This window comes from Anomalospiza imberbis, chromosome 2, assembly GCF_031753505.1.
Source record: "Anomalospiza imberbis isolate Cuckoo-Finch-1a 21T00152 chromosome 2, ASM3175350v1, whole genome shotgun sequence".
NCBI classification, from domain to species: Eukaryota; Metazoa; Chordata; class Aves; order Passeriformes; family Viduidae; genus Anomalospiza; species Anomalospiza imberbis.
In genome coordinates, this window is record NC_089682.1 from 58,112,770 (window position 1) to 58,131,686 (window position 18,917).

Below are 18,917 nucleotides of genomic sequence, written 5' to 3' on the forward strand. Positions count from 1 at the left end.
CAACAGAGCCGCACAGCCAGTGCCATGGCAGTGCCATATGGGAGTGCCAGCCAGGATTAGTCTCTCAAACACCTCCTGTCACTAAAGAAACCGGCTCAGAGTAGTTGCCTTGGAGAGTAGCCCTGTCCATTTGGAAGAGTATGTCCTTAAAGTAAAACCTTCATGGCTACTTTTCTTGCTCTTTGTTTTTGTGTTCCTGAATTGTGAAGAGCTGCCAGAAGCATGAAATAAATCTGTCTACAGGCTGTACTGTCAAAGATCACATGGTTCCTTTCTACTGGTATAACTTACGGGAAGTTTATGAAAACTTTAAAAAAAAAAAAAAAAAAAAAGGCGTGAAGCTCCTGTTTGGATGGCATTGTCAGGAGACATTGGCGGAAGAGTTGCATATGGTTGTCAAGGCCAAGTGCTAAAATAAAACCATCTCAGTGCAATCTTGTAGGCAGTGCTGACAGCACTGCTCCCCAGGCTGTGCTCACCTCCCGGAGAAGGTGCCTGGTGAAATTGGTCATCCCCTGTTGCCATCTGCTTTCTGAAACCTCTTAAGAATGAGCAGGAAATGCTACCAGGCTCCTCTCAGATGTGTCTTTGTACCCTTCCCTTTAGCTTGCTGTGTGGCTCTCCCTTGAGGGAAGGAGCAATAATGGTTTCCAAAAATTCTCCCTCAGAGGGTTTGCTGGCAGTGAAGTTTTCCCCAGGTCTCCATCCAAGTTCTTGTCTTTTTTACTTCTGTGACTTTATGAGAGCAGCACATCCTTTAGACAAAGTCTGTAGATACAAAAGATGGCTCTTGACCTCCCCTTTCCTCCTGCGTGACTGACCTGTATCACCTGTGCCCCCAGAGGATGGGAAGGGTACCCTCCATCCATAAGGAAAGTTCCACAGCATCCTTCTCAGGTGGTTTGCCTCCTGTAATGCCCCTGCTGGTGTTCAGTTATCATTTGTCTCAATATGCTCTTTAAAAATAGAGCTGAGTCCTGCTCCCATTAAGCAAGCTTTTGGCAGAGTTCCCCCTGAAACACCAATAGCCATGCCTGAGTGAGGATCACTGCACTTGGCCCAGGCTTCCTATGCTAGCAAAGAAAATCCTTCTTCCTTTGACAGAATATGGTGACTTCATAGAGTAAATCTGAATGCAGAGCATATGGTTTGCACCTTATTAATCAGTGGGAAAAAAGCACCTGTCATCTGAGGTTCGTTTCACAGTATGGGGGCTGGCAAATGATAAATAATAATAATGTGTTCATGCTGAGGGCTCTAATCCCACCATTTATTCTCCACTGGCAGAAACCTTCTTCCTTTCACTTTACTGCTAGTGCATTTTTGTTTGAAAAACAACAGGGGAGCTACTTGAGATGCTTTCTAAACTCTTTTTCCTCTTATCTTGCTTGTGTCTGAAATATAATATACATTCTGTACTTTTTCCAAGCTACATGTTTGTTGACAGTTAAGTAGAATTGCAATCTCTTAATATCAATTTAGAAAAAAGAAATAGGAATTATTGGTTTAGAATTTGATGCTGTGGCATCTGACTCTTATTTTCTACTTGCAAATACCAGTAAGTTGGTATCTGAGACTAACGAGATGGGACCATTTGTCAGGGATTCCTCTTGGGTCCTTAAGAAAACACAGGCATGGTTTATCAGAAGAGAAATTACTTACTTCGATAAGCATTAGTCAAACTGTTCAAGATTTTAGGCAGCTTTCCCTTTCCCAGGTTAAACAGAACATGGTTGCTGGAGAAGTCAAAGCTGAGTTAGCATTCACTTTTTGACTGGTAAATGTGAACTGTGACATCACAGCAAATCTCCTTAAAAATTCTGCAGAACCAAATGTTTCATCTGTGACAGAATTTGGCTGGTCAAGTGATACCACAATGTTGCTATTCATTATATCAGAGAGAGTTTTGCTATTCAAGAAGCAATATTTCCTAAAAGAGATTAAGAAAAAAAAAGTCTCTCACATCTCCCCAACCCCCTAAAAGTTTTAATGGATTTGAATCTGGCCATTTTTCTCCAAAGGCAAACAAAAGGATTAATTTAATACTTTGGACTGTACTAAACCATAATACCACTGCAATATGAATTAGTGAAATGCTGCAGCAGGTGAGGGTTCTGATGGGCTGCCAGTGACAACTGCCCTCTTGCTGGCTGTCCTAAACAAATCCTGGGGCAGACAATTTGGGTGTATCAGAGGAGAGTGCAAGGAGTAGAAGACCTCTAAAATAAATCCCTGAAGTGACTAAAACTGTAAGCAGTCCTTCCATGAGGAGATCTTCTGGAATAAAAAGAGCTCTCTGGACCCTTTCTGGTCCTGGTCTTGGAAGCTGTTGCCATGAGAGTGCTGTTGAGCTTGCACAACGTTGCTGTCTGTGTGGGAGGCACACCCATCGAGATGGTTGCTGTAGTCCAGCATTGCACAGACCAGAACAGCCATTGCAGCGAATAGAAAAAGAGTGTGTTAAATTAGAGACCTAATGGGAGACTAGATTCGGATCTACTCAGAGAATATCAAAGCTTTAAGAAAACCCAACAGGATGCTTTTAAAATTCAGTAGATTGTCTGATAATATCTGGTACCAGTGAAACCTTAGATTTCATGACAGTGTGAATCTCTTCTTAACAAATGAGCCCCACTGACAGATATTCAAAAGTGCCCCTTTCCTCCATTAATAGAAAGTCCCAGAGTATAAAGGTCCTTCCTTCTGTGAGGGTGAGTGGGTTGTGCCCAGAAAGCCCCAAAGATCTGTGCTCCTTCCTTGGGCTGCTTCAGGGCAGCTGAACAGTAAGGGCCTTGTTCCTGAGACAGGCTCATAGGTGTGGTTTTAAAACTGCAGTTGGGGGAAAAGTTCTAACTTCCAGAAAGTTCTCTAGTAAATAACAGATGGAAACTGCCATTATTTTTGGATGGGGTCTGGAAACAGTGGAAATGTAGAGCTACGTGGGGAGTGCGGATGGGACCCAAGCATTTGCAGCATTTTGATTCGACAAGGCACAGTCAGCTGCCTAAACAGCTTGAAGTTCAATTTTAATTGTAAAGTGAATAGAAAAATGTAATAGGAACTCATCTTCCTGTATAGAGATCTACAGGAAAAGTCTTAAATGAGCTGCCAAATGTTGAGCTTCCACTGAGAAGCTTGGGGGTCACAGCCTATCCCATGACATATGCACAAAACCCTCGTTGCTGGTAGTCCAGGATGGATGAGGGACATGAACACGTAAGGATACCCCTGGTATTCTTAATCACAGATATTCTTAGCCTGAAATTTCTTGCTGTATTAAGGTGTTTCCTATTGGTGTGAGAGCGGTGAACAGGTTCCTTTGACTGAGTTTTGCATTGGCATTGTGGAGTGGTTGGGCTGCCTGGCTGTCCACAGGCCTGTGCCAGCACTGGGAATAAACAGGTCATGGGAAGATGACACCCAGGACTGACTTGTATGGTCAGTGCTGGATTTGCAGTAGTTATGGCAGTTGAAGACTCTTGATCTTACGGATAAGTAAATATGGTAAAGCCACCTCGATGCAAATCAGGTAATGGGACATGGGCTTCAGTCTTCTCGGGCTTAAGCTTGTGGTCTTTGACCAAGTTGACTTATCCATGGAGAATTTAGCCAAAAATGCTAACAGGATGCTGGCCCTTCACATGGAACAAACCCACTGGAGGTGTTTGTTTAAGTGTGAATCTAACCTTTTTTAAATGAAAGCCCGTTTTGTACATCATACTTCCTTTGCAATGATCCAACATGGACATACTTTTTTCCAAAAGGCTGTTTGCACTCCATGAATGTATTCTGTGAACCTTCAGCTACAGGCAGGAAAAACGAACCTGTGCCTCTGTAGCAGTATGTATATTGGCATGGAATTGCTCAGGGAAAATAAGATGGGATGCTGAGATGATTGGTCACGTAATCAAATCAAAGTTCCTGCTGTCCTGCAATAACTTCCATGAGGGATATGTGACTGGAGCAATGTATTTCTGCTTGAATCCCCTCCACTTACTGGCAAAGATTTCCTGTTGTGCTTGTGACTCGGGGTGTCAAAAAATCTCTTGTCCATAGTTTTCCATTCAGAATTTTCTGTAGGGCCACATCGGCAAGACTGTCTGCCATTTCATCATGTTGACCCATTAACTATTTGTGACTGTTTTACCAGCATTGTGGTGTTCTGCAGATGCTATCAAAAATGTCACTTGCCTGTCCACAGTACTTTAAAAGAAATCAGGCACGTGATTATTTTCATCTGAGTAGCTTCTAGGGAGACCACAGGATTGTGCCAGCTAGCAGGATTAACAAAATAGACACCTCCAGAATGTGTATTTTCTCTATGCAAAATATAAGTGACTGGCTGAGAGAATCAAGAGTTTCACAGTGTCATTCATCAGATTCCACTAGAAAAATTGTTTAAAGAAAAAAATCCTGAGGGGAGTTAAGAGGAAGATGTGAGAAAAATCTGGTTGTGAGCTAGACATTCCCACCTTTCTCCAGAGAAACTGCTGGTATCAAGCTGACTTCAGAGGAGTCAAGCTGAAATGCAAATCTCTACTTCTCTGTTAAGTCTTTAGAGAAGCTCTGCCACTATGGGAATACTATGGGAATGTGTTCAAATCAGTCTGTAGCTTATTAGGTTAACTCAGAAGGCATTGGTGACTGTGTCCATCAATGTGACCTGGCCTGGGGAGGGGAGCAGAGGGACAGAGCTGGCAGCAGACACCCTTTCTGTGCCACATGGGCAATGCAGTGCACAGCTCTAAGCATCAGAAGCACAGCACAGAAATTAAGATTTTGTAGTCTCATCACATAACTACATAACTTTGATACCTAAAACTGTTTCTAAAAGTGGTCAGTGCTCTTGAGCTCAACTCCAGTGACTGATTTCTTTTTTCTTCCTCTGCTTTTTCAGATGGGTATGCATTTTCTCAAGAAGAACACGGCGTTGTTTCCCAGTCGCAAGTTGTTCGATCCTATGATACAACCAAAAGGAGAACAGAAATAGAATAAATTATTCTTTACTTGATGGGTGGTGGGAATAATGGGATTTGGATCAGTGCATCCACTGTTAACACATTCACGACTAGATTTGGCAGCAGCAGCCAAAACACCAGAGAACTCATTTCTGTGGCCTTAGCCAACAAGTTTCTGTATTCTCCCTGCAAACCTTGAGTGTATATTGTGGGGGGGAAATTATTGTTTGACTTCAGTCGCAAAGCTCTGCCTAAAGTTTTGTTTATGTTGTTATGAAGCATTTGACTGTGCTATGTGAGGTGTGAAATTAAAACCAGTGTTTTACCACTATTTAAAACATCGGCATAAGGTTGTTCTGGGAGCAAAGTAGAAAATTTATGTTCCATAAGAAATCAGCCTTTGCTTAATTGGAACGGGGTGCTGAGATTTCCTCTTTTGTTATACACAGACCAAGTGCACACAACTGCATGCAGACTTTACTCCTTCTTGTATTCACTGTTAATTAATTTGGCTGAAATTTTCAACAGACCATTTGACGTAAAATTTTTGATTGCAACACAGTTTTTGGCTAAAAATGCTTATTTGCCTTCTTATGACAGAATAACACAAGATAGCAGTCAATTACTTAGACTATTTCTTGCCCTCCTACAGGATTTATTAGGTTTCTATCTTAGCTTTCTGAGACCCAAATAATAGCTTATTCACACAGCCAGGATGTGGAAGTCAGAGCCTGGCAGGGCAGCTGTCTTGAGTGCATGGCATTGGACACCAAGATGAGCTAAACTAGGTGCCTCCTCATAATGCTTCATGATGTATTTGGATGTGCACTTCAAATGTAGCCTGGGGCTTCCCTCCATTACCCCATTCCCAGTTTAATAGTCAAATAAAAAAATTGAGAATTTCAATTTAAAGGTACCATCTTGTCAGATATGTTGATAAGATGTACATCTGCATAGGAGGCTGATAGTGTAACCCTAAAGAAGTCTTCCCCTGGCCAAGTAAGAGAGGTTTGCAGAGGAGGGCAGGAAGGGATTACACACATGCATGCACACACATGGACACACACAGAGCTGGCCATTGTGAAGAGAAGACCTGCTGTTTGTTTGTTCAGCCAAACCAGTCCCTCTTCTAGATCTGATCCATCAACAGGCTTCCCAAAACACTCAGACCCATGAGCCCTGGAAGGAATGCTGGCTCCATGGTCTTGCTGTGCCACTGGGACAGGCGTGCTGCTGCATAGATTGGGATGTTGAAGAGAAAAAAAAAAAGGTAAAACTGGGGCATAAGTTAAAGCTGAAAGAGCTCTTAGAAAGCTTATGCTGTCCTCCAGACAAGTTCTATTAATTTTAGTCGCCAAGCCACGTTTTTGAACAGTATAAAGTAAATACTGCTGTGTTTAAGCCAGGCTTCGTGGTTAATGTATATACTACATCTGTGTATTTAAAAAGTTGGCGTTGTTTTTTGCCCTATTGACCATCATCCAGAATTTTTTATTGATTTAAATATATCCGAAAGCAATTTGAATAGGAATGTTTATGTTTAGCAAAGGAGAGGAAAGCTGCAGCCTGGCCTACTGGTTTAATCTTCCTTAAGGGTTGCGAGTAAATGCCAGCACTCAAGTGCTGTAATTCAATTTCCAGTGCCACCTCAGAGGTTCGGAGTCCCCTTCTAGTTTAGAAAAGGCAAATTTTGCTCCTGCAACACCAGTCAGGATTGCTCTGGGATTAGACTGATGGCACAGAGGGAAAAATCATCACCTTCCTTCTGCAGTGCTAATGAGACAATTATGCAGTAAGGAAAACGTGCAAATAATTTTGCCATAGGCATGAATGTCAAGGGGCTAAGTGTGGATGTATTTTCTGGGAGAGGAATTTTGTTTAAAGGCACAAATACTAGTGCGGAGAATAAATAAGGGGAGAGTAAACCTGGTCCCAGGAGTTTTTAAATCTTAATGCTGATATAACCTGTTAAAACACTTCCTTTTATTAAGAAACCAAATCTGTTTAGGAAATGTGTGGTGTAAGCCTCTCCTCAGAACTGCTAATTGTTTCTTCCTTTTGTAAAAACATGAGGAAAATTAACTTCCCACCAAGGCAAAATGAGATCAGCTTAGTCTTTGTACTCTAAGCTACACACCAAACATTGGCATGTAAACAATTTGGAGGCTTTTCATGAGGCTGTAGAAAAAAAACTTTTAAAAGCCTTTGGATAATGAAGAATGGCAAGTAAATGTGTTAAGCAGAGAATAGAAGGGGTCCTGGAGTTTTTTCTGTTCTTAACTTAGGGCAACAAAATTTTGCAGAACATAATGAAAGATGCTGGGGAGGAGCAGCTGTCATCTGATGTGATTTATTTTATTAGTGCAGACTATGGGCTGTATCATTTTGACCTCCCTGTAAATTGAGGTCAGTGTGTGTCACAAACAAAAACCCTCCCTAGAGTGAATGGTGGCTTTAGACTGAGGTACGTGTGTTGGTTGTCAGCTCAATGGGAATTGCACATGGGATTTGTCACAGGACTATACAGTATGTGACACTGGGGCTAGTGGGTCAGACTTTATCATCGCTGTATGACCTTAATCTCTAACTGAGTTAATTCTGTAGAACCCACCCAGGTCAAGACCTGGCATTCTTCTTGTTCTTTGGAGTCATTACAGGAATTAATGTATTGCAATGTACCACAGACTGGGTGTTGGAGTTGCTTGTCTTGATGAGCAATGATGAGGTGCATTCGGGTGCTGCTGTTAGCAGAAGGAGAATGACAGCTGCTCTGCATCAACAGAATTCCTTGTTCATTGGGGCAAATGCATGGAGCAGTAACAGCAGCCTTTGAAAGTGCTGTGTGAAAATGTTATCAACTAGACAGGGTATCGGAGCAGAAGGAATGGGGGATTTCTGCGTGACTGTCCAGATTTAACTACTGAGGCTTGATCAGAAAAGGGCTTCCTGAGCAGCTCTCTGCACTGACCAAAGGGAGATGGGTTTGGATATTCAGATGGAAGTGGTGATTTTCCTGAATTAGATTTGGCTCTGGTTGCTTCTTTTTATAACACCATAATCGCAGCTTGCATAGAAGCTGCTGCTCCTTTAATGGTTGCCTAGTAGCAACTTAAAGCTGGCAAGCTGGAGCCTGAGCTGCAATGAGCACTGCTGAGGAGTCTGTTGACATTTTCCTTTCTTTGACAGGGCTTCAGGTCCTGCTGTAGAGAGCTAGAATGGGAAGTCAGTAATAACTTGTCAAGAAGAAATGGTGAATAACCAATAAAAGTATCTGGGTCAAACTAGGCTGCTAATATACCTAAAAATGTGTGTAGAGTTAACATGAACTATATGGGCTGTAAATTAAAATAACAGCCAAGCCTTGCTAATCTGCAGTTTACTAGACTACACACCCCATAGTGCATGGCCAAAACTGTGCAGTCTCTTCCCCTGCCTCAGCCAGCAGCTCATAGCAGATGCTGCAGGGAAGTCTTCTGTTACTAAGATTGCATTATTTTTTACAGCATGTACTGGAGTGTGTTCGCTGGCAGACAGTCATAATAATAGAGTCGTAAATAAAGCAGAGAAAGCTTTATTTATGTGAATATGTGAAATGTGCGGACCTGGTCAGTGGCCACATAGGGTGCAATTTGGCCTTCTGTGGACAACCCAAGAGCCTGAGAGGTGCACAGTCCTTACACTGTCCCTGTCCTGCAGACTTAGTTTGCTCTTTTGGACCAACTCACTAAATCTTCTGTTTTCACATTGCCTCCAGTCATCAGTGAAGACTAGTGATACTCTATTTAATACATTCTCCCTTGGTTTTATAACTAATGACTTAATTTAATCTTTAAATGCTCAGAGGAGTGTACTTCTCGCAGCTCAGGTTTGAAGCAGAGCAGAAGCACCTTGGGTTTATCAGATTTCTCATTAGTATTAAGCACTGAGGGTATTTTACCTTTGTTTTGACTCATCACACAGTATCAATGCCTTAAACTTCAATCAGGTTACAGGAGAGCTCTTTGTGTCCTGTTGAGTCTAACAAGCAATGGTGATGGTATGAAATACATGAGGGGTTGGAGAGGAGAATTTGGCTGTGTCTATGCTGTAGCTGGTGTATCTGGGTAGCAGACTGCTTCTAAAATATGGCACTGACCATGTATGTTCCTCAGCCTCCAGACAGTTGGACCCCTTCTGTCCTGTCAGGAAGGATTCTTACACTCACCTCTTCCCGATACCCTGTAAATACCCAAGAGAGGCTTCACTACTTTTCAGCATCTGTGACCAGAGCTGTGTGTCCGGGGAAGGCCACGGGATAGGTCAGTACAATAGGTGACAATAAAATAAATCCATATGGGTACCTTTTCCATATGTAACAGTAAGATTAATGGAGGCTTTAAGCTCTGCTGGCAAATGAAAACCAGAAAGTGCCCTGCACTGCTTGGCCACACAAGTGAATCCCAAAGGTGATAGTTTCTCAATGACCTGCAGGAAACCTAGACAGCCTGACTGAGTTTATCTGGCCAGGAATGTGCTTTTGGATGGGCTGTCTGGAGAGGTGAAGGGACTGAGAAACAAAATAGATCGGCCAAGACCAGTGCTGCTGTTAGAGGTTAGTGAGGGGATGGATTCCTCAGGCATCTGTGAAGAGCTATGATAAAGCTGATTTCTTTGGTTCCTTCCTGTGGCTCTGGGAAGGGAGCAGAGCTGACTTGAGAATTTGTGAAGCACTGTTACCTCGTGAAGCTGAGTTTCTCTGGTACCAAGCTGAGTCCTGGACTTAGAATGAATCCCTGCCAGAAGTGTTCCCTGCTTAGCATGCTTTGGCTCTAGCAGGTTGTTTCCTGGGTTATGAGGATTGCTAAATTGTTTACTGGTTCCTCTTTGCCTCATGGACTTACCAGAACTGAGCACTGTAATTATTTCAGTCCTGACTGATACTCCATCATGGAGACTTAGTGGGACTTCTGCTTAGCTGTTGCTCCTGGGCAGGTTCCTGTCCCTCAGGCCAATGCAAGGGGCTTTGTTAATCTGGGCACCTGGATCTCTTTGTGATAGTGTGTGAAGCCCAGGGGTTGTTTCATTTGGATTCATGGCCTGCTCATGTGTGGTGTGGACAGAAGGTAAAGTGGCTGAGTACTGGTGTTTATCCAAAGCCTTCCTTTATGTATGAAGAAGGTGAGGTAAGTTCTCCTGAAGTCTGCCACAAGAGGTCCGTTCTCCTGCAGCATCTTTGTAGCTACTAAAGAGAAACAGAAGTTGGTAAATGACAAATTCTGTGTGGGCAATCCCAGCTCTGGGCAATCACTCAGAAGTCTAACAATGAATAAAAGTGTTAATATATTGCCAAACTGTCACTGTGCATAGCTGGAAGGTCAGCACCCTTGTAATTATGGAGCAGTGAAGCCAAGGGAAAAAGCCAACATTAACAGAAAGACATGATTGTTTTAAATTCTGACTACCTTACTGGGTGGTTTTCCTGCGAAGATGTTCCAGATGTCGTCTTGGCATAAATTAATCAATTTCAAAACATCTGCAGGGTTTCTTAGAAAACATGGAGTTTACCAGACAGTGCTTATGCTCTCCTCAGCCCTTCTGGTTGATATGTTGATTCAGAAAGGGAATGAGGGTACTTGCTGTTCTTGCCGTCAAAAGTTTATAGACTGGAAAGTTGCTCAAGTTGTTGCTCAACTCTTTTTTTTTTTTTTTTTTTTTTTTTTTGAGCTCCAGTTATAAAGCAATGAGGCAGCCAAGCCCTCTGGGACTGTGTACATGTGTGTGTTGGAAGAGTTGTCTGACTTGAAAACCTCCCCTTGTCCCTCCTCCTGCCCCCCAAAGTGCAGCCCATTGTACTGGGAGATCAAATATTCAGCGTCTTGAGTGACAGGATCTTTAACAGCATCTTTTTCATCAGCGAGCCAAGTCATGTGCCCGCTTGTCTGTCATATCTGTACTCAAATTGCTTAAATATTGTTTCAGATGGGGACATTTTAATCTGGATATGCAGAGAGGAGTGATGCTGTGGGGAGATGTATAATTGGCTCCCAGCAGAGCAGCAGTGGTGTGTGGGTTTTTTCCTCTAGAAGTGTTACCATTTTCAGGTCCTATTAATGTCCTCTGGTAGTTTAAATACAGCATTGCATTACAGTGAAGTTTGTTTCCCTCTCAGACTGAATACAAATGAAGGTCATTTACTTGTATTTTTAGAAGGTTCAGAAAACTTAGACAATTTGTAGCTTTGAACAGCATTGTTGACTGTTGTATGTCTGCACAAAAATATTTCCAATAAACCTTTTATTAAAGCAATCCAGCAGACCGAGGCTTGTTTGTTTTATCCCCCCACAAGCTTTGCAGCAAGAGTTCCATGTTAAATACATTTGAGATTTAGTCTGCAAAGCTGTTGAATGGATTAATTTTATTTTTTCATGGCCTTTTGGGTGTGTTTTAAGGGCCTGCTCGTTAGAGCAAGGCTTGAGTTCCTTTAATAGGTCTCAAATCAGGCCTCAAATACAAGGCTAGTATGGCAAAATAAGAATGGTACTGATGAGCTGACAGCAGGTACTGGTATTTGAAGTGTCTTCAGGGGGAAAACTATCTTTTTATATAAGCTACATGGAGAGAGATTCTTCTATAAATGATAAGCTTCATCTCACCAAGGCTTTGCCAAAATAAAGCTTGGAAGTCTTTTGTCCCAGTTAAGTCATGTAGACACAGCAGGGGAAAATTAAGTCCTAAACCCCCTCCCTTGCCTCCTTACTTGCAGCTCAATTTGCAAGAGGCTTTTTTAACATGGGGCCTTCAGGCTCCTGAGTCTGAGGGTGAGCATGGTCTGATAGCACACGCTCGTGTTGCCAGACCTGGAGAAGTGACTTGAGGTCCCTGGCCTCAAGCAAGAGTGGCAGCAGGAAGCACCACACGAAGGCTCTCGCGTCCCCAGTAGCACTGCATCCATACGCGCCGGGGGACGCCTGGCACCGACTCAGGAATGGGACTCAAGTCGTGGCTGAAGTTAAATTTGCAGAAAAGGTTGGCCTTACTTGATTTTTGGTGACCATGGGGAACATGCACTGTCAGATCCCTACAGAAAATGAAAGAGTATGAGCTTTAATAAAGAGATCCCTTTGTCCAAATACTAATAGATGCTGGAATTAAACAGATTTTATCAGGAACAAGGTGCATATTTATATATAGGTTGGCTAAAATTTTCCCCCTTAGGGTGCTATAACTTGAGGAATAGGATTTTTCCTAATAGATTGCCGACAGAACTAGTTTTAAAAGCTTAGAGAGACTTTTTTACAACAAATTATTTCTGGATTTTCTTTTTTAAATTGTGGAACAGAAAGAAGGTGCAAGCCAAATCTCCCCTCTTCCCTTGACAAGTCATTGCTTGAGCACATTTCAAAACATTTTTATCCCAAAAGTCAGACCAGTATCTGCTTTTCCTTTGCAGGGAAGTTAAAAGAGAGTGATGAACTTGTGTATCCCTGTTTTGCTGGAGTAAATGCCTGCTCCTTCCCTGGGCCTCCATAGCTGCAGCCCAGCCTGCAAGCATGTAGCAGCAGGAACTGTGCTGTTTGTAAAAGCTTCTCACACATCTGGGCAATCAATTATGCCAAAGTAAAATTGATGATAAACTTAAATAAGCCTTATTCAGTTGGTGGTGGGAGAATTGGATGCTCAGCCAACTGCTCCCCACACTGTCGTCTGTTGTACAGCACACAAAAAAGGAAATGATTCTCAGAATTGTTAAACATAATGGATTGCTGCTTAAACCCGTTACTAGATATATTAGTTGACTAATCACCTCAGAGACATTCCCTCTAGCAGTCTGACAGGCAAGGCTGTGAAAGAGCCTAGTGCTCGTGTCCCAGAGCCAAATATTTCCTGGAGCAGCTGCTCAGCCTGTTGACGGCAGTCTTCGGTGCCTCATACCAGAACAAAGAAGAATCAAAGTCCCTAAACCTGTAGATTAATGCTCAAGTCTGAAACGGGAGCATTAAAAAATAAAAGTGTAACTGAGAAAGGTCCGGCTGAGGAATGTTAAGCAAGAAGATTTCAGAAACATAATCCCTTGTAGTGAGTGCTGCTGTGGCAGTACCCGGTGACCAGCCCTCCCTCCAGCACAGCCCCGTGCCTCTTTGAGTTCCCTCAGCATTGGGGGTGAAGCAAGTCCTCAGAAACCCAGAAGGAGCAGTGACTTTCCTCCTCAGCAGAAATACAGGACTGCAGAGAAACGAGACTTTAAAAATCCCTGAAAGACACTGCTGGTTTGTGGCTGTCCACGCTGAGCAAGGAGCTCAAGGGCTGATGAGGAGTGGGTTGTGTCCCAGGTAAGGGAATGGTGAACAGTGCTGGTGAGATGGTGAATGGTGAACATGGCTGCAGTGGCCATGCCCAGCCAGGATATTCACCATGAGGAAGCTTGATGGGAGGAAGCTCAGGTTGCATTTTTCTTGCCATGACTCTCTAAGGACAGTGGTGGTCCAAGAGGTGGTCATGGTTCCCCTCTGTATTTCCCTTGGTGTTTGGTGCTGCCCCTGTGAGGGTGTCGTGTCAGAGTGGTGAGGGCACTGAGCTTCCTTGCAGCTTTTTGATGTGCAGCACAGCTGTCACAGTAAACCAAGACTGCTTTTTTGGTCCTGTGGAGCTGCTGGTACTTGTTGGTATCTAGTACAGGCAGCAGGAGCGCTCCCCAGTCCCTCGGGAGAAAAGGACTGGAAGAGAGGGATTCTGGGCTGGGTTTGTATATTGTGCTGGGTTTGTAACTGTGCTGGTCTCTCTCACTCCCTTTCTCCACACTGTGGAAGGAACTGCCTGTAAGCTCCTGAAAACATGCCTTAGTCCATAAAAAACCACAGTGTGATCTTAATGCCAGCTCATTTGGATGTGCCAGGTATCAGAGCTTGAGCTGCCTACCGCTCTCATAACTGCTAACTAAATCCTGTGCAGTGACTGTATGTATTTGCCCATCCACAGTGAGGGTGGGCTGCAGCTTTTAAACTGAGAGCCTGATTCTGACTGCACAGTGAATCTACAGCAGTTGCTTTTGGTTTGCAGCAATGCAAATTGAGAATAATTTTTCCCCCATAATGAGATATTTACAATCATGCATAGACTGTCTGATTGTGTGAAGTCAATAGGATTTTGTCTCTCAAAAGCAAATACTGAGGGAATTAGCAACTGCATAAGCCAATATTTACCATTTGGGTACTGAATCATAGCAGAGACTGCACAACACACCAACATCCTCATCTTGTCATGCAACAAGTCAGACCTGCCCTATTGCCAGCATCTGCAGCACCGGTGAGCTCTGGGAAGTTTGTGGCCCAGCTAAGCTGGGCTTTGCACCCAGCAGAATCAAACACTTTGCCACATTGTCCCCATCAGCTTTCAAAGCTCTTCCTAAATCTGATGGAAGGAAACATAAGTACCCCACCTCTGGAAGTGTTCAAGACCAGGCTGGATGGGACACTGAGAACTAGACTATCTTTAAGGTCCCCTCCAAGCCAGCCAATTTTTTATAATCTTGTGAAGCTGCTCAGTATCTTGGAAGGGAGATAGAGAAGTTTTTTTTTTTATTTTATTGCTGCATTATTACTGTTTTTTGACATGATGCTCACTTGCCCTGGTTTAATAGCATTGATGGGATCCAAAGTAGTGCCTTTCTGCTTTATTTTTTTTTTTCAAATTAATCTAGAGAGGCAAACCAGGGTGGGCCATGCTCTGAGCTGGTTCAGCACTATACTTGAGGAAGGCTTGGTGGAAAGCGATTTACCTGTTGAATTAAACATTTTTCAGCTTGATGTATCACTGTTTGTCTTGATTTTGCTGGAGGTTTTCTGAAGGACAGCCAATAAGGGACTATTTACTTGAAAGTAAAGGATTATCATGTTTAGGAGAAAGATGTTATTGCTATTCTTTCTTGAATGTTTGAAATCTCTTTTTGCTGTTATAAGCCTAAACAGTGTCTTTGCAACAGCCTGTGATGGCAGACAAGATTTCAAGGTTTCAGGTGAGTTTTCTTTTGTATTTCCTGATGTGTTATGGACAATGCAAACAGAAAGCAACATGTGTCCTTGGTGAGCTGGATGTGCCCAGTGCAGAAAGTGACTGCTTTGAGTTGTTACCTGCATGGCTTCATGTCATCAGAAATAGGCAGCGGAATTGATTAATATTAAAAATAAAGTCAACTAACTTTCTTTTGACAAAGACAGCAGCTAGTACAATGCTGGAGGCACTTGCAATCTGAGAGCTGTGACTCATGTTACACTCCAGAGAGGTTTGTCTCCCCTCTTCTAATGAAAATCAGGGAGTAAGAGGATACTCAGCCTCTTGCACACCTAGCAACTTTTCAGCCATGCCTAGTGGAATGTTTGCTGCCTTGCTCTCAGTATTTGGAAGATGTCACCTTTGATGTTAAGTGGGAAGGTATTTTCCAAATGAAGCTGTGCCTCTGCCCATGAACCAGGTGCCCCAGATGTTCCCATGCAGCACAGCTGCCCCACAAGAGGTCTGGCTCATCAGGGACAAGCCAGGAGATGGAAATGACACGAGGGCCAGGGAAAACGTTGCAAACAAGCCAGCATGGAGAAGCTGGAGTAGGTGAGAGGTGCAGGGTCACAAGCCAGGTGAAAAAGGCCTGGGGTCAGGTCAGTGTGCTGAGATTTTCCAGGTATAAAGGACAAATTAGGACAGCATTTCTGTGGTCAAATCAAGAACCAGTAAGTGTTAGCACAGTGTCCTGTGCCAACCCAGGCCACACAGGAAGGGGGATCTCTGCAGCAGGGGGAGAAAATCCATCCCTGTGCCATGGCTGTAGTGGTTTCCTGGGGATGGGCGCTGGGTGTCCCCCAGGGTGGGGGGAACTGGCACACCCCAAGGTGCTGAGACAAGACATCACCTGTGCCACCCTCACCTCGAGGACTTGCTGTGGACAGGCCAGCACTATATAGTTTTTGGTGCAGAGCAGCCACACCACAGTATTGGCTCACTTGAGGCCTTCTCACTGGAGCCCACACTGGTATTTTGTGGCACATGGCCCAGCACAATGGGCATATCCCCATTGCTGAGACACAGGAGGCTGTTACAGCACCAGTGACCGGTGTTATCTGAGCATTCAGGCTGCACAGATATACTGTCACAAGGATTAAATGTTCTCCTATGGGACAGGGGACACTGTGAGCCTCCAGGATGGACAGGGTCTCATGGCACTGGCTCCACTCAGTGTAGATGGGGAAGGGGAGAAAGGATGGCACAGGCTTATGTGATTTGTTCAGTCCATTTGCAAGTGATCCTGGGCGGGAAAATGTTGTAAACCCCACTGAGAACAGAGAATTATTACAAAGCGACCTACTGAGAAGGAGGAAATATGAGGAGGAAATAATAAAATGAGATTCAGCTTGGAAAAATAGAAGGGAATACATGTGGGGAATAATATTTAGTAATAACTTCAGTGGGAGAAAAAGAGTGGAAAAGCAGAAAATCTGAAGGGAGAAGAGCTCCAGCAGGACCAAAAATGAGCAGCAAATGAGACATTTTGCAAGGAAGGTGCTGAGGTTAATGTGCCGAGCTGAGACCTGCTCCCTGGCTTGCTCCTCTTGGGCATCGTGGGCCACATGTGAGCACTGGCCCCGAATTGCACCAACCTCCACTGTCCCCTGATGACTGTGGCACAGCTGGTGGCAGCTGTACAGGGCCACACCAGCCCCTGCCTGTGTGTCCTGTGTGTTCCCTGAAGTGCCCAGCTCAGAGGGGAGACATTCCAGAGTGTTTCTCCACGTGTGTGCTGGGAGGGGATCCTGTCGCTGGCGATGGTTTCCTGCTCTTCTCTGCGCGGCTGAGTGGTTTGGGCAGGGGATTGCCTACAGCCACCTTGGGGCACCGCTGTGCCCACGGGTCCCCTTGTGAGGACACCACCAGCCTGGTGATGTGCACTCGAGGCCAACCAGAACCAGCCCAGCCTGTGCAGAGTTTGCTGGCTTTTCTCCACCCTCACCACTGCTTGCTGCGCACACAGACTCTGGCACGGCGCAAAAACAAAACAATTGCCAAGGGCAAAGAAACTCCCCAGATAAAAAGACAAGAAAAAGCTTGAACACAAATTGTTGGCCTCCCCTGCTGTGCAGTATTCATCACCTCAGCACATCTGCTCCAAGCCATGGCTGACCCCCTCCTTCCCTGCCAGCTTTCTGCTTCCAGCCTTGCTACCTCACCTCCCCCAAACACCAGGAAGCTGTGGCATTTTGGAATGTGCTACGTAGAGCCTGAGCAAGGTGATGTTTTTCCCAGACTGTTATTCCCTACTTTCTTGAGTCATAAACATACAGATCCAACAATCACCCAATTTCCTCTCCATGCCCTTTTGGCTCCTCTAGCCACCCACCTGCCCACAGAGTGCAATGCCAGCATCACCAGCAGCAGGAAGGAGCAAAAACCAGGAAAGCAAAGTGGCCTCGTCCCCTGGTACAATGGGGCTTTGGTTCTGGTCTCACTTCTGAGGATGGAGTTTGCTGTAGCAAGAAAGGTCCCCATGCAGAGGACAGCGGGGACAGGATAGCCACATACTGAGAGTTATACACTCAAAATGCTCAGCTGGTAACTGTGAATCCAACTGAAACCAAAATCCTCAGAAAATGCCATTTGCTGCAGAGTATTTGGCATTCTTTGAAAACAGGGAGCTTGATGAGCTCACAGGCTCTGGCCCATCCTGCTCCCACCACTCATCCCCACCTGAGAGGTGAGGGATGCCCATCTCAGCTGATGCTCAGATGCCATCTCCCTGTGCCCCTTCTCCCCAAACACATCCCCTCAGAACATGCCCCACTGCAGCACGCTGTTCAGACATGTAAGTTGTTCAGTTTACTGTTATTCTTTAAAAACACAGCAAAAAGCTCAAACTTTTGGTTTTGCCAGTCTGGAGAGGTGGGCTGCTCAGATGTTCTTTTGGAGACACAGGAAAGCAAAGCATTAACTGAAAAAATAAAAATGCTATGATAAAGCAAACAAAACCAAAGTCACAACATAAAGTATTTATTAAGAAACAAAAGGGGCTTTTTTCTTCAGTTGTAAGAAACACTTTAAAGCAAGTGCTCTTTCAGAGACTTAAAAGCTATATCAAATGGTAACATTGGTTTTACATTATTGTACATGACATTAAAAAAAACACCACATCTCACAAAATTCCTTTTATTAGAACTCGGGTTTCTCTGCCTTCAGTTGTAAATTAATTTCTACAGACTTAAATTTAACTTATTATTTTTTTAAAAAACAAGTAAACAATATACAAAGATTCACCTGAATTCCATAGGTCAGAGGAGGTGTCCTTGTCAGGGCCTGTGCAAGGCAGGCAGTGGTGGGGAGCTGACTTGGTTCACAACCACAGGACCAGGGCTCACCCAGGGCCAAGCACCTCCTGCTCCTGGGGAAGCACAGGCAGCTGCCCCTGTGCCTGATGCCAGCTCAGTGTGACCCTGCTGCAACGTGGGCAGGTAGAAACCTACACCCCCAGAGACCAGAGTGCAGGGGGTGCTTCAGAAGCCTGGCAGCACCCAGCTCTAGAGCAGCCACTGCCTGAAGATCCCCGAGCACCAAGTTGTGCAGCATCCGACACTTCCAGCAGCCGGGCGCCGCCTTCCCAAAGACACCCAGCCTGGTGGGAGAGGAAGCCAGGTCTCACAAACTAATCTTTCTGTCCAGATTCTGCACACTGACTAGGAGATCAGAGCCAGGAACAACAGATCTGGGATAAATTACCTATTCATTTCCCCGTGTCAGTGGCCAAACCATGGCTGCCTGCTGCAGGCTGCCTGTGTGTGGTGTGTTTATGAGTAAACCATTGGGTTTGGCAATGCGTCTGCACCTTCTGTGTCATTTCAAAACAGACGTAGGAAACATAGCATCACAGTTATTGCTACATATTGATACAGTATCAGACAATAAGAAACCTTTTGTCATCACTAGTCTGGCTACAGTAATTGCTTG

General features: G+C 44.3%; 1 protein-coding gene across 6 annotated transcripts in view; it reads left to right on the forward strand.

Moving 5' to 3' along the window:
• Window positions 1-11,243, forward strand: part of ATP8A2 (ATPase phospholipid transporting 8A2) — a 317,516-nt gene extending 306,273 nt beyond the window's left edge. For all 6 annotated transcript variants that reach the window (XM_068181246.1, XM_068181248.1, XM_068181247.1 and 3 more), the window contains one exon: window positions 4,898-11,243. In XM_068181246.1, the coding sequence (XP_068037347.1) occupies window positions 4,898-4,995 (98 nt within the window). In that variant the 3' untranslated portion in view covers window positions 4,996-11,243. The remainder of the gene's footprint in view (window positions 1-4,897) is intronic.
• Window positions 11,244-18,917: the final 7,674 nt, after the last annotated feature.